The sequence below is a fragment of the Phalacrocorax carbo genome, chromosome 2, assembly GCF_963921805.1.
Source record: "Phalacrocorax carbo chromosome 2, bPhaCar2.1, whole genome shotgun sequence".
Classification (NCBI taxonomy): domain Eukaryota; kingdom Metazoa; phylum Chordata; class Aves; order Suliformes; family Phalacrocoracidae; genus Phalacrocorax; species Phalacrocorax carbo.
Window position 1 is genome coordinate 40,645,247 of NC_087514.1, and position 15,080 is coordinate 40,660,326.

The 15,080-nt window shown below is 40.3% G+C and overlaps 1 protein-coding gene across 4 annotated transcripts in view; it reads left to right on the forward strand.

The window, feature by feature from the left end:
- ASPH (aspartate beta-hydroxylase) overlaps nt 1-15,080 on the forward strand; it is a 116,838-nt gene that overhangs the window by 95,935 nt on the left and 5,823 nt on the right. For all 4 annotated transcript variants that reach the window (XM_064442645.1, XM_064442646.1, XM_064442647.1 and 1 more), the window contains 4 exons: nt 698-835; nt 6,175-6,310; nt 7,171-7,262; nt 11,200-11,333. In XM_064442645.1, the coding sequence (XP_064298715.1) occupies nt 698-835; nt 6,175-6,310; nt 7,171-7,262; nt 11,200-11,333 (500 nt within the window). The remainder of the gene's footprint in view (nt 1-697; nt 836-6,174; nt 6,311-7,170; nt 7,263-11,199; nt 11,334-15,080) is intronic.

Sequence of the window (15,080 nt, forward strand, 5' to 3'; positions counted from 1 at the left end):
ATCTTTTTTTCCAAGCATCCTATTTTCTTCCTTTGCAGGGCATTGTTTTGCTGTTACGCAGTGGTAAAGCAAATTGTGGAAAGGGAGAGTAAGACAAAGAAAGGTCTGGTATTAAGCTCAGTAGGTTTCTACCATGTTGAATAAAGGGAAGGGACAAGAAAAATTAGTAGCATCAGCTAAATTCTAGTGTGGCAACAAATATTTGGAGAAACTGAAGCGCATATATGTATTAGGTAATTATGCAACAGTTTAGATCCATAAACTCAGCACTGTTTTCATTATCACAGCATCTCCATTGGCAGCAGAAGGCAGTCATCTTTAATTCATAGGCAGAGAATTGAAACAGAGAGAAAACAAGGTTGTTGAAGATGACAGACAATTGGATCTCCCAAGTCCAAGGACAGCATCTAGATTACTGACCAATATTTGATATGAATGGTTGTGAGAAGATTATCCGATTTTGCTAATGTTGGATTGGACAGCCTTGGCCAACTGAACTATTTTGGGATTGCTAGTTGGGGTTTTTTGGGTTTGTTTTGGTTTATTTCCTTGAAGTGTTCGTTATTACATTACATTAGAAGAATAACCCAGGCATCAAAAGAAGACAGTCTATTACCTTACCAAAAAAACACAAGTGTTTTTTTCTGTGGGAGCTTGGCTGATATGAATTTGGTTGTTAACAACCACAATCTTTTAGGCATACAAGTGGTATGAACTTGGATACCAAAGAGGTCATTTTGCATCAGTTTGGCAGCGCTCCCTCTACAATGTCAAGGGACTAAAAGCTCAACCTTGGTGGACAGCAAGGGAAACTGGTTACACAGAACTGGTGAAGGTAAGGGAGTTTGTTTCTGTATACTTTGACTTTGTTTTTTTAATAACAACTCTAATCTAAGGTATTAAGCAGAGAAAATTCTAATTTATGAAGCCTGAATCACTGCCTGTAAATATCAGACACCAATCTTAGATTGAACACAAGATTTAACTAAGTTACTATAAAAGGAGCTCAAGCATTTTCAAAATTGAGTATGGAGACAGAACGTCTGAAATTATTAATAAATACAAAATTTGCATGGTAGACAACCATAATGTCTCAAGTGCAAAATCACAGCAAACTTTGGTATGTCTGGGACACCCATTGTGATTTTTTAATTAGTCAGGAAACACTGTGTCCCTCATCCCTTGTGTAATATCTGGTGACTTCTTTGGAAGCTTTTAATGGCATAAGAGAAACAAGTGTAGACTCCCAGTAATGGAACTCCCAGTAATGGATTTAGCAAAAGATAACAGCACAGAATTTAAGTTCTTTAAAGTTCTTTTTTTATTTAATGCAAGATGTCTGGTTATTGTTCGTAATAATAGTTTGTGTTTCCAAAATAGCATAAATTTTAATAATTTTAATCATAATTCCTAAAAATAAAAAAAAGACAGGAGGAGAACCGTTTTGTCCTGTACGTTTTAATTATTGGTATGAGTTTAGCAAAATTTTTCTGCACAAATAATTTAAAATCATAAAAGTTTGTTTGCAAGATCATTGAAGATATTGGTTGTATTAATTTCTGAAATATTCCAACTTCTGTACAACTTTTAGTTAAAAAGAAAAAATCCATATTATTTCACCATTCTGCAGAGCAAAAACCAGTCAGCAGTTATTTCTTACTGCTTTATCTCATTATGTTCCTCATATCTCTGGGGGGGATGTGTAGGAAATGCTACCAAATTCCAATGATAGAATTTGACATGGGAAACTGCTGCATGGAGGGCAAAGCCCTGGAGGCCCTGACTCTCTTCCCTGTGTTTCACCGCTTGTTAAATATGAACAAGTTATTTTCAATATCTTGGGAGCTTAACAATGCTGAAGATCTATTTGTGGCTAACTGGGACAGTGCTAACGCCAGATTGGCAGCATTTTTTGATTGATTCTACTAACCAGTACAGCTGTGATCAGTAGCATCTTATAGCACAGACCTGGCTTGATTTTGTTGTAAAGGGTCTTGTGGTTTCTTGCTTTTTCCATAGAAAACCTGAAGAAGGAAAAAAATTGCCTTTTTTTAGTATTTCCAGTTTAATAGATTTCTTCAGAGGGGCGTTCAGCTCACCTAACTGTAGCCATACAGACATGAGGCTTATTGTCCAAGCTAGTGGTCTAGCTTACAGGTCAAAAAAGAGGTATTTCCAGAGGGTGAATAATTTTTACTGTGTTAAATAACTATCTAAGGATGGCATCTCTCCCTTTCTGGTGTTAACTTTCCTACTGCTTTACTAAAAAAAGAAGCCCAGACAACTAATTTAGGCCTGATGTTTGACTGCCTGATGGGTGAGATTAAAGACAATCTCTTACTTTATTTACTTTACTATGACCTACTTGCCTGGATATCTTAAGGAAGAGGGGTATTTTTTAGTTTCTTTTAAAAAGGAAAAAAAAATGACTGCAGATATCTCAAGAACACTTAACAGGATGTGTATTACGGTGGTAAATCCTGGGGAATGCTACTGTGCCAAAGGGAAGTGGATCTTTGCATCTTTCTAGCTGCAGCTCACTAATGCTTAAGGTTGAAAGAATAGGAAAGGGCACCTGATTTCTCAGGGAGCAGAAAACATAAGCCTTTAAATTAGGAAGAGTATGTCCAAGTGATTTATGTAGAAATGTTCTTGTAATGTTTCTGATCTACAGTATTTCAGGCCTTTGGATTTGAAGATTCAAGAAACCCTTTCTTGTTTGAGCTCAGCTAAAAGGAAACCTTACTTTTATCTTTGAAAATCTGTACTCCTGCCTTGGGGTGATTAACTCTCCATGGACTGTCTTACTGAGTCATTGCATCATTCTCTGGTACCTTTTGTAGAACCTCAGTACAGCATTATTTTTCTATTCTAGTGCTAATTTAAAAAAATAATAAAAGAGGTACAATGCTGTTGGATCCTAGAGACTTTTCACCAGTCGGAAGCTAATACATAGATAACTTTGTCCTTATGTTGTGTCTGTTGACTTTTGGAAAGGACCCAGAGGATGCTTTCTAATAATGTACTATAGTGAATAGCTGACTGATTGAAGTAGGTCTTGTATTGTCAGTTTTCTCTGATGACTTAGATTTTATTAATTAAAAATTTAAAGTGCAGCAAGAAAAGCACAGGAGGAGAATGAAAGTACAGGCAACAGCACATATCCATAACATTTTCTGTAGAGTGACAGCTAGGGCTTAATGGCTTAGCTAATAATAGCTAAACATTCATATTTAATGGAGAAACTAAAATGACATATGCATTTAAAGTGTGGCTGGATGCTTTAAGGATAGCCTTGTGTTGAAAAGAGCAGAGATTATGTGTACGCATGCTGCTGATGTTCAGGCTCTCTGGGTGACCAAATGGGTGCAAGGAATCTGTTTTGAAAGGTTTAAAATATTGCCCTTTACTTGGAGGTCATCAGCATTCCCCAGCAGAGACACGGTAACTGATCCTGAATACTCTCCTACTCTGTTTCAGTAGCAAAGTGAAATAGATTGAAGTCTTCACCATGATTTTATTTTATAGTCCAATGAATTACAATGGACTTGTGGTCAGTAGCTATACCTCACATAAGGGGTAGTAACCTCTTAATCTCTGCCTGTGTCATTTACGACCATCCGTTTGAAAGGGTTTGGCAGCACAGAATAAGGATTCTTTTAAAATAAGTCACACGTAAAAATTAACCAATATTAAGAAATCCCTATTTAAATATAGTAATGTCTTTACCAATAAAATCTACACTATTGCCAGATGTAAAGGAACTGTAAACTTCTATTATTGTTAGGAACTGTATTTAAAAAGCCATATGGAGGTTTATGGGAATCAGCTGCTAGGAAACAAGTACATATGCTCCCAATGCTGTTCGCCACCTGAGTCTTCACTTGAAGTCAGGATATTGCACCAAATATAGAATGAATTTGTTTTTCTAACCTAAGGCTTGAATCCCTAAATATTATGGAGCATAAACATACTTCACTTTTTTCTGTAGATACCAGCTCTTGGATCGAGAGCCTTAAGCCCAAATCCTGGACTTAGTCAATATGTGTTAATGTTGTTTTGCATTCTTACCATTCAAGGTATGCCGAAGAATCTGTAAAATCAGGGACATCAAAGCTGAGCTGTGTTTGAACTCCTATAACACAGCTTCCTTTCTACATAGGAGTTGCCTATTACTCATAGTAAAGCACTGTCAGTATCTTTTATAGATGGGGTCCACGTTTTCTGGAGTATAGAGATGCTGTTGATTTCAGTGCATTTCTAAAACCATTGAGGAGCTAGTTCAAAATCAAAGATGTGTATTCAAATCGCTTCATATCCCATATGTTAGGGAAGGAGTCTTTTAAAAGGCAAGGACAAACACACACCTTTGGAGGTTAACTTTAAGCCTGTGGCACTTGGGAAGGATTAGAGGTGACAAAGCAGATGTTGCCTGCAACTCCTTGGACCACCAGTGCTCTTCGTGCATCATCTTGTCTGCATGGATGAATGTTCCCTCTTACCTTGTAATGTCTTTGAAAGTTTTCCAGTTTTGTTGATCTGTATCACTTTAATTAGAGGCCCGTGTAAATTTAAAGTTATTCTTTTCTTTCTCTTCTTCAGCTGGTGCAAAATCAGGTACTCCAGCTGTTATTTCCTTTTGTCAGTATCATAGCGCTGCATCGGTAACAGCACTGTTCCCATATTCATCTCTGATCAGATGGAAATGTTCAGTGTTGTTTTGTACTCTTCATTTTGGAAAAGTCAGTTTTCCAAAGATATTCTAAGAAACATTTCTACTTAATGTTAACTGTTAAACGAGTGTTGTGGAAACCCATCAGTGGGAGAGAGTAAGGTGAATGCACCAGGAATAATGATAAGTTAATGATGGATGAGAGAGGAAACAATTTGCTAGGAAGAAGAAGAGAGAACTGTAATAAAAAAAGTGAAATCTTAACTTTCATAGGTCTTAGCCTACCCCAAAATGTTCTAGTGGGAGAAAGTCACTTTATTATAGGCAGCATGTTCTAGCCATGGCTTGCTGAGCCTTTTATGATATCTCAACATATTCTGAGTGATCAGCTTGTCGTTCGGTTGAAAAAACTCAAGTGGAAAATGCAACTGTTTAATTTAAATGGGGAAGGCTAATAACCATACGAGGTTTCAAGGCTAAAAAGGGGCAGTTATATCACCTAGTCTCAGAGACTTTTGAGTTTTACTCAGCTTTACACATCACATAAAGAGGTGGTGTGGGAACACGCCTTAGCCTGTTTTTGGTATGAAATCGATTGAAAATGTCTTACAGAAATGCTTTGTTCAAGAGCAAAAAGGAAAAATGAAAGCTATTCACCCAAAACAAGGTTCAGTGAGTAAAGTAAGCAGCTGGGAGATGGAAGTCACTTTTATCCAGGTTCATTGTTACACTGTGGGGTTTTCATTTCTATTGCTATAACATTAAAATGACTTACTGGTAGAATAAAAGGTTTTCTGATCTATCTGATTTTGACAAATATAATGTCCTAAGGCAGCAGAGAACAGAATTTTTAATTCTACAATCTTGTAGTTTTGGTATGTATGAAGTACAAGGTGCTTACACATTTTTAATAGTTATGTCCATAAATCATCACCTGGCATTTCAAGTCTTACTTGATCTTTTTCAATAGCATCAGCATGTACAAGCAAATCTTTGCAAACCTTTTTGAAGGTTTCAATCATAACTGTCAACTTAAGTGGCCTGTTTACATTTGGACTCTTTGAATCATGATGTTCTGCCAACACCTGGACTTCCCAGGTTATGTGAGAGGTTTTCTAGTCACAGGAGTGCTTCCAGGTAACATGTGCTGTCTTTAAGAAGATCAATACTCTTCCTAGTTTGCAGTACAAAATGATCTGTTAAAGAGCCCTTAGGCCAGTCAAAAATCAAGTCAAAGTGAGGTCTAGTCTGCAAAGAGGCTAGGGATTATTGAAATTTTATGATCCAAATGTAATTGAATCTGAGGAATGCTGTGAAAGTCGTTTTTCCTGCCTTAACGTGTCAGAAGGGAATTGAATGTAAAGAAACTTGATAATGGTGATGAACACTTTTTTTAGTGCTTTTAGATTTTAAAAACAGTTAATAATGGCAGGGAAAAGTAGAAACAGTACTAAAGCCAAATGCAATAAGTTCTCAGTGCAGTAACATGGCTCTTTAAATAGTCTTTAGAAAAAAACTGGAAGCTAATTCGGGACGAGGGGCTTGCTGCGATGGATAAAAAAAGAAACCTTTTCCTGCCTGAAGATGAGAATCTACGAGAGAAAGGAGACTGGAGCCAGTTTACCTTATGGCAACAAGGTAAAACATTTTGTATTTCTTCTCTTTCCTCAATTTCACTTTCTCAGATTAATATAGTGTAATAAGGAGTAGCAACACAGCTTTTTCCAGAACCGTTTTTGTAATCACTGAATCTGCAGAAGGAACGGAGCTAATAAAATAGTGTCTGGGACCCCTACAACAGTGAACAAGGGTTCTTTATTCTAAACCGTGTTGTCCCCAAGCACTTCTAAAATCTCTTGAGGGTAATAGTTCTCTTCTGGCAAGGCTGCCAACATTATGCATGGTATTGCATAGCACAGATCAGCCTGAGGGATGATAGTAACATGGGAGAAGGTGCATCTTCAATATTGCATTGTCAGCTAGGTGAGATCTATCATTCAGAAATGGTATGAGCAAAAGAACATGAGCTTTAATAAACTTGCTGCCCTGTCCCTGAGCTCTGCAGTGGGAGGCCCAACTATTGGAATGACCATAAATCCTTATAAGACTCTGCATATGAAACGGTACTGTAAAATAAAATATTAAAAACAGCTTATATCAGAATGTAATCTGGGTTGGAATGGTATGATGTTGGTGGCATTTTTCATCTTGTTTTTCTATGTAGCCTCATTAATGATTATACTTTTACACTCATGTTTAAAAAGTGGCAGAAAAGCCTGCTCTTCACAAATAGTTTAAAAAAAAAAAGACATTGCAGGCTGTTCTGATATTACAATGTGTTGCTATTTCTGTTTCATAATCTGCAAAATGGGAATAATAATATTTACCTGTCTTTCAGTGTCAGCTGTTTGACAGCTTTGTTGCTGTTCTGCAGAGCAGAAAACAAGGAACCGTTTGTTCATTGCTCTTACCAATGCTCTGTCTATTATTTTCACTAGGAAGGAAAAATGAGAATGCTTGTAAAAGTGTTCCAAAAACATGCACTTTATTGGAAAGATTCCCGGAAGCTACTGGCTGCAGAAGAGGGCAGGTATCTGGCAAATTTCTTCATTTTTTTCAAATTCCTAATGCTGAGAGCAGGTGATTTTGAGGAATGTGTGTAGAAGGATGCATGACCTTGATATATTTAATGATGCCTCAAGCACACAATGAAGTTAACAGTAAAAAATATGACCAAAACAGATCTATCCCAGAAAGCACATTCTCTTTGAGTGCTACTATTTGGTCATCATTTTTTAGCAGCCCACATGTTATCACCACGATATCATTTGCAGAAACATTATTTATTCACAGCTATAGCTGTAGTAATGTGTTTTGAACACACAAGATAATCTGAAAAATGGTGCTTTAGAAGTCTTAAGTTTTACATCCAATATTAGGGGACGTGTGGGACAATTTTGGTCTTATGCTAGCCATGCCTCAGACTCTTACTGGTAAATTAAATTTAAAATATCACCTAATCTCTGTTACATACTGAAGCACTTGGAAGCAACAGGAACAAACGGGAAATTAGGAATTCTGTGGCAGATAGGCCATGTGAATGCTTTGGGCACCCCATGTGTTGACAAAGATAAAAGAAATGTAAAATAATCAACTACCTGCTCAGTGCTGCTGAGAAACTGTGTAGAACAATAGCAAGTGATCATGTTTTTAAAAATTATATCATTCTTCTTTAAAATAGCAGGAAACTAGAAGTAGCACAGGTAGTTTTAATTCTGGGCATTTCATAACTCTGCAGAGTTTTACATTACAACCGTAGTATAACTCATTGGTAGTTCAGAACTATTTATATATAGCACTTGAGTACACCGAATACATATAATTCATAGGCATATCTAGACTGATCTGTGTGGACAGATAACAACCATAACAGTAATCATGCTGCAGTGCTGGTATATTAGCACTAAAAAAAATGTTTCCCTGGGATATTAGTAACTATCCTGCATAGCCAGTTATTTGCATTGCGTTAGGGTCTGACAGGGCAATCAAGTTAACGTATCTTGGTGTAGCAGAGATTGTGGGTTTGGAGCATCTGTGTTAACCACGGCCGCTGGAGCTTGTCACTTGCTGTCATGAGAAACTGCTGGTAAGCTGAAACCTCAGATAGTGGGAATGGCTAAGGCATTAGACACACAGTGTCTTCTGCTGATTTTGTTACAGTTGGAGAGCAAGGAATTAGCAATTAAATACTAAGATTTATCAAAGTTACCCTATCCAAGCCTGATGTGCTGATTTCTCAGTTAAAAAGACACTTCTCACCACTGTCATGTGTTCACGCTTCCTGTTCATTGCATTGTTGTAGAATAACAGGTTGAGGTGGGAAGAGACGTCTGGAGATTACCTAGTCCAACCCCTTGCTGAAAGCATGATGAACTACAGCAAGTTGCTGTGTCCAGTCAGGTTTTGAATGCCTGAGGATAGAGGCTCTATGGCCTCTTTGGGCAGCCTCTTCCAGTGTATAGTAAAAAAGTTTTTTCTTATGTTTAAATGGAATTTCCTGTATTTCAATGTGTCCATTGCCTCTGCCATTCACTGGATACTGTTGAGAAGATCCTGCCTCCATCTTCTTCACTCCTCCCACCAGGTATTTATATACATGGATAAGATCCCCCTGAGCATTCTCTCCTCCAGGCTGAGAAGTCCCAGCACTCTCAGCTTTCCCTTGTATGTCAGATGCTCCAACCCCTTGATCACCTTTACAGCCCTTCACTAGACTTGCTCCAGTATGTCCATGTCTCTCGTAGTAGGTTGCACAGAATTGGACCCAGCACTTGAGATGTCTTACCAACTCTGAGTGGAGGGGAAGGGTCACCTCACTCAGCCTGCTGCTAAAGCTCTCCCTAATGCAGCCCTGGAGGCTGTTGGTCGTCTTTGCTGCAAGGGCACATTGCTGGCTCATGTTGAAATTGTTGTCTATGAGGACCCCATGGTCTTTTCCTGGGAAGTTGCTTTCCAGACAGCTGTCCATCAGCTTGTACATGGGGTTATTCCTCCACACTGCAGAACTTTGCACTTCTCTTTGTTGAACATAAGATTCCTGTTTGCTCCTTTCTCCAGCCTGCCAAGGTCCCTGTGAATGACACTACATATATTTTGCTGCATCAGCCATTCCTCTCCAGTTTTCCATCATCTGCAAACTTGATGAGGGGGATGCACTCTGTCTCATCATCTGAGTAATTTGTAAAGCTGTAAACAGTGTTGGACCTAGTATTGAGCCCTGGGTACACCTCTGATGAGTGTCCCCCAGCTCAACTTTGTGCCTCTGGTCACAACTCATTGAGCCTGGCTAAGCTGCCAGTTTTCAGTCCACCTCACTGTCAACTTACCTAGTTTCTATTTTGTGTTTGTCAGTGAGGATGTTTATGGCAGACAGTGTTGAAAGTCTTACTAAAATTGAGATAAACATTCACTAATCTCCCCATATCCACCAAGCTAGACATCTCACCACAGAAAGCTGGTTAAGTACAATTTCCCCTTCATAAATCCATGCTGACTGCTCCCAGAGTCAGCATGGGACTCTCTTCCTTCATGTGTTTGGAAACAGTTGTCAGGATTATTTGTTCTGTCACGTTCCCAGGGACTGAGGTGAGGCTGACGAGCCTGTAGCCAAGATATGTATGTATAGATATATAGAGACATTTATATGAAAACACACACACATATATTTTCATATATATATATCTAAATATATATATATATATATATATATATGAAAAATCCTCAGATCCTCCTTCTTGAAGATAGGAGCAACATTTGCTTTCTACCAGTCCTCAGGGACTTCTACTGGTTGCCATGACCTTTCAAACATTGAGTGTGGATTCACAACATCATCCAGCTCCCTCAGCATTCATGAGTGGATCCCATCAGGACCCATGGACCACTTTGTTGAGTTTGCTTAAATGTTCCCTAACTGGATCCTTCTCCACTGAGGGTAAGTTGTCTTTGCTCTGGTCTTTTCCACGGGTCTCAGGTGCCTGGGATTCCTGAAGGTCAGTAAAGATTGAGGCAAAGAAGGCATGTAGTGCCTCAGCCTTTCCCATGTACTTTGTCACCAGATCTCCTGCCACATTTAGCAGCAGGCCCACATTTTTCCCTAGACTTCCTTTTACTGCTGATGTATTTGTGGAAACCTTTCTTGTTGCCCTTTACTTCCATCTCCAGATTCAACAGCAGGAGAGCTTTGACTTCCCTAACCTCATTCCTGCATACTCAAGAGAGTGTGTCTACAGTTTTCCCGGGTGACCTGACCCTGCTTTCACCTCTTGTATACTTCCTTTTTCTGTTTGAATTTTGTCTGGGACTCCATGCTTCCTGCACATAGGGATGAACTGTTCTTGAGCTTGGACAAGGTGATCCTTGAAAATCAACCAGCTGTCCTAGACCCCTCTTCTCTCCAGCACTGTATCTCAAGGGATTTTTTTTCCCAGCAGATCCCTGAATAAGCCGAAGTCTGTTCTCCTGAAGCTATGGGTAGTAATCCTGCTTTTTGCCTGTCTTCCTCCTCTTGTGATCCTGAACTTCACCATTCCATGGTTGCTCCAGCCAAGGCTGACAGTGACCTTTACAACCCTGTTGTCATCTGAGAGGGGTTGGTCAGTCTGGCTAACACAGGCCTTGTGTCTCCTGTGGTCCATCCTTTTCAATGATAGCCGTCTGTAAGTCTTTCCATTGGCAAGGAGGTATTTTTCTGATCATAGATAGGAGATAATTATTTTCAGGTTGAAATATGAATAGTGAACAAAATAAAAAATATGCACGTTTACACACACACACCCCCCCAAGGCATCTTTTTTGTAGTATCAAATGCTTTTAGGATGTCAAAAAGTGCAATTGTTGCAGAGACTCAAACAAACAGTGACATTGGACTTTTGGACCTCATCAAGGATGGAGCATAATAGAGTCCTTAACTCCTAGCACTATGGTTGTGAAGCTGAACGTGTTGAAGGCCTGCCTCTCTTTTCTTACAGATCAAATATTCTATCATGCACCCGGGGACTCATGTCTGGCCCCACACAGGGCCCACCAATTGTCGGCTAAGGATGCATTTGGGCTTGGTGATACCTAAGGAAGGCTGCAGAATTCGGTGTGCCCAAGAGAACAGGTATGGTTTGGGGTTCTTGGGGGTTTTCTTGACCTTCCTCAAGGCTGCAAAAGAGATGGAACTGCGTATAATAAAAAAATAAAATTAAAAAAAAAAACAAAAGGTGTTTTACTGATCAGGAGGTGTACTATGTTTCATTAAACAGGCAATTTACACCCTAACTCTTGGTACGAACATATAAATATAATTTGTCAAAGAATGCCAAAAGAATCATAGAATCATAGAATCGTTAAGGTTGGAAAAGACTCTTAAGATCATTGAGTCCAACAGCTAACCTATCACTGCCTAGTCCACCACTAAACTATACCCTCAAGCACCACATCTACCCTTCTTTTAAATACCTCCAGGGATGGAGACTCAACCACTTTCCTGGGCAGCCTGGTCCAATGCCTGACAACCCTTTCGGTGAAGAAGTTTTTCCTGTTGCTTGTTACTAGGGAGAAGAGTCCGACCCCCACTTCCCTACAACCTCCTTTCAGGTAGTTGTAGACAGCAATAAGGTCTCCCCCTCAGCTTCCTCTTCTCCAGATTAAACAATCCCAGTTCCCTCAGCCGCTCCTCATATGACTTGTTCTCTAGACCCTTCACCAGCTTCGTTGCCCTTCTCTGGTCACGCTCCAGCACCTCAATGTCCTTCTTGTAGTGAGGGTCCCAAAACTGAACACAATACTCAAGGTGTGGCCTCACCAGCGCCAAGTATGGGGGCACTATCACCTCCCTGCTCCTGCTGGCCGCACTCTTCCTGATACAAGCCAGGATGCTGTTGGCCTTCTTGTCCACCTGGGCACACTGCTGGCTCATGTTCAGGCGGCTGTCAACCAACACCCCCAGGTCCTTCTCTGCCAGGCAGCTTTCCAGCCACTTTTTTCGAAGCCTGTAGCGTTGCCTGGGATTGTTGTGACCCAAGTGCAGGACCCAGCACTTGGCCTTGTCGAACCTCATACGATTGGCCTCGGCCCATCAATCCAGCCTGTCCAGGTCACTCTGTAGAGCCTTCCTGCCCTCCAGCAGATCAACACTTCAACCCAGCTTGGTGTCATCTGCAAACTTACTGGGGGTGCACTCAATCCCCTTGTCTAGATCATCAATGAAGATATTGAACAGGACCACCCCCAACACTGAGCCCTGGGGAACACCACTCATGACCAGCCGCCATCTGGATTTGACTCCATTCACCACCACTCGCTGGCCTCAGCCAGCCAGCCAGTTTTTAACCCAGCGCAGAGTGCACTTGTCCAAGCCGTGAGCAGCCAGCTTCTCCAGGAGAATGCTGTGGGAGACAGTGTCAAAGGCCTTACTAAAGTCCAAGTAGACAACGTCCACAGCCTTCCCCTCATCCACTAAGCGGGTCACCTTATCATAGAAGGAGACCAGGTTAGTGAGGCAGGACCTCCCTTTCATAAACCCATGCTGGCTGCGCCCGATCCCCTGGGTGTCCCACACGTGCTGCTTAATGGCATTCAAGATGATCTGCTCCATGACCTTTCCCAAATCTTGGGAGGCAAAGCTGCTGTTCTCTGTTATAGCATGGAAATAAGAGTGTGTTTAGTCCATGAAGCCTGTCTGTGTTTACTTTTATAATGCCAGTCCAATATACTTGCCAACTGAGTACCTCTATTTGTTTTGAAAAATTTTTTTGCTTAGATTCTTTGCTTATTCAGCAAAAGCTGAGACTAAGCTGTGCCTCCCTTTTTACCACCGTAACAGAATACTCCTCTATTTCTGCAGAACCCTGCTTCCTAGCTAGTATTAGTTATTATAATTCATTTCAAAATCTTCCAATTTAAGTTAATTTGAAGATGAACACATCTTCAAAGTGTTTGGGCCCAATGAGTTTCACAGGTAGCAAATTTCTTTAAAGTGCATTTTAAGTAAGAATTCTTACCCCTTAGGGAAAAGTTATGCTGACTTGAAGGCCAGTTTTGTCTCTGTTTGCTCACTGAAAAAAAACCAAAAACAAAACCAAAATGCAATAGTTATACATTTACAATCAGGGCATATACTCCCCTGGGAAATATAAGCAAATATGATAGGCTTTTGCATATTATTAAACACAGGAAAATATAGTATTAACTATATTGCCTTTTGCTTACAGACTGAATTTTCTGAGACTTGTGAAATTCTAGTGATACTTATTATTTATATGTATATTTTTGGAAGATTTTATGTCTTGTCTTCAGCATCTGAGTGCAACAAGAGTTAATTCTGAATTATTTTTATGGTAGTAATTTACAGATATATTTGATATTGAAAAATGAAATGCTCCTCCTGCCTGCATGACTCCCATATGTAGCAAAGATATTTTCAGAACATTTGAAAACAACTACAGGAAATGTTTAGAATTTTTTAGGATAAGGGTATCCAACAGTTAATAATAAAAAATGTTACTATAGCCTCCTGCCAACATACAGTTTATTCAATAATCTGTCACAGTCATTGTTACAACCTTCACTACGTACATCTAGGTGGTGGTAGATGTTTGCTTCCAGCATTCCAATCCAATATCCAAGATGAGTTTAAGATAGACATTTGGATGGAGGGAGTGGTAGCTAACAGGTTTAGAGGACTACTGTGGAGGTGGGGGGGTCTTTTCACTTTAGGACAGTATTGTAAATTCAGATTGGTGGTGACCGAATGTCATTACCATTAGGTGGGTCTTTAGTGGCCTGTGTGAACAAAGTGGTGGTTTTGTTCTGCTGCCAAGAGAGCAGGTGTCCACAGCTCCCCACCCTTTATTACAGCTGGCACCCTTCTTTGTCTTAACCCAAACAGAAGGGATAACGGTGAGGAAAATGAACTTAACGACCTCCACCTTGGTAGCAGCATTCCCTCAAAGTCAAGACTGGAGAAACGCCTGTTGCTGCTGGTACGCTGCAGACCAAGCAGTCCAGGGTCCAGGCTCCTGAACCTGGCTCAGTGTCATGCATTTGACTTGCTCATTTGAAATGTAAAACATTCAAGAGCTCACTACAGCCTGTGCTGGAATGTGCTAACTTTAGTTGCTTTTGGCAAGAGCTCTACATTCAGAATCCAAGGCAGGATTTTCCCTGAAAGCATTGAAAGTGTGTCTACTGATGGCAATGAAAGGGCTTTTTTTTACATCCCTTCCCCCATGAAAGGGGAGGTGGGTGAGCTACTGTGTAAGGGAATGGTGCCAGGAAGCAATCCGACCTTGGGCACTTTCAGTTCCTCCCCTCCTGGTGGTTCAGAGCAGTGGTAAACTAGTGGTTGCAAACAGGAGAGCTGGCTCAAAAATGAAGGTTAGCGTAGGTCAGGCCTTTTCTGGCCTCCTGTCCCACTGCTGTGTGTATGAGTTAGAGAACAGAAACAATAAGAATTTTGTGCTTGGTTACCTCTGTGCCACCCAGTGTGGGTCCTTAGAGGGGCAATGTTACAATGCAACTCATCCTTTGATGGATGGGCAACTCAGCTCTTTCTAGTACTGTGTTTTACTCCTTCACTTGCAGAAGAGTCTTTTTGCAGCTGCTAGGAGCTGGTACACCTCGTTGTTATTCACTACAGCTGTGGTAATTTTATGTCACTGGGCATTTTGAAGTCCCAGCTCTGCAAAGTGTAGGGTGCAATGCACAAAAATGGTAGGTAAATAATATCGAGTTATCAAAATCGAACATCTCTGTCAGAGAAGGTAATCATGTTTTGAAATGAAGGTGCAGAATTACAGCCTTATGCAGAAGCCAGTCCAAGATCTCACCTGTAACAGGTGACACTAGAGCCGTGCAGGTGATA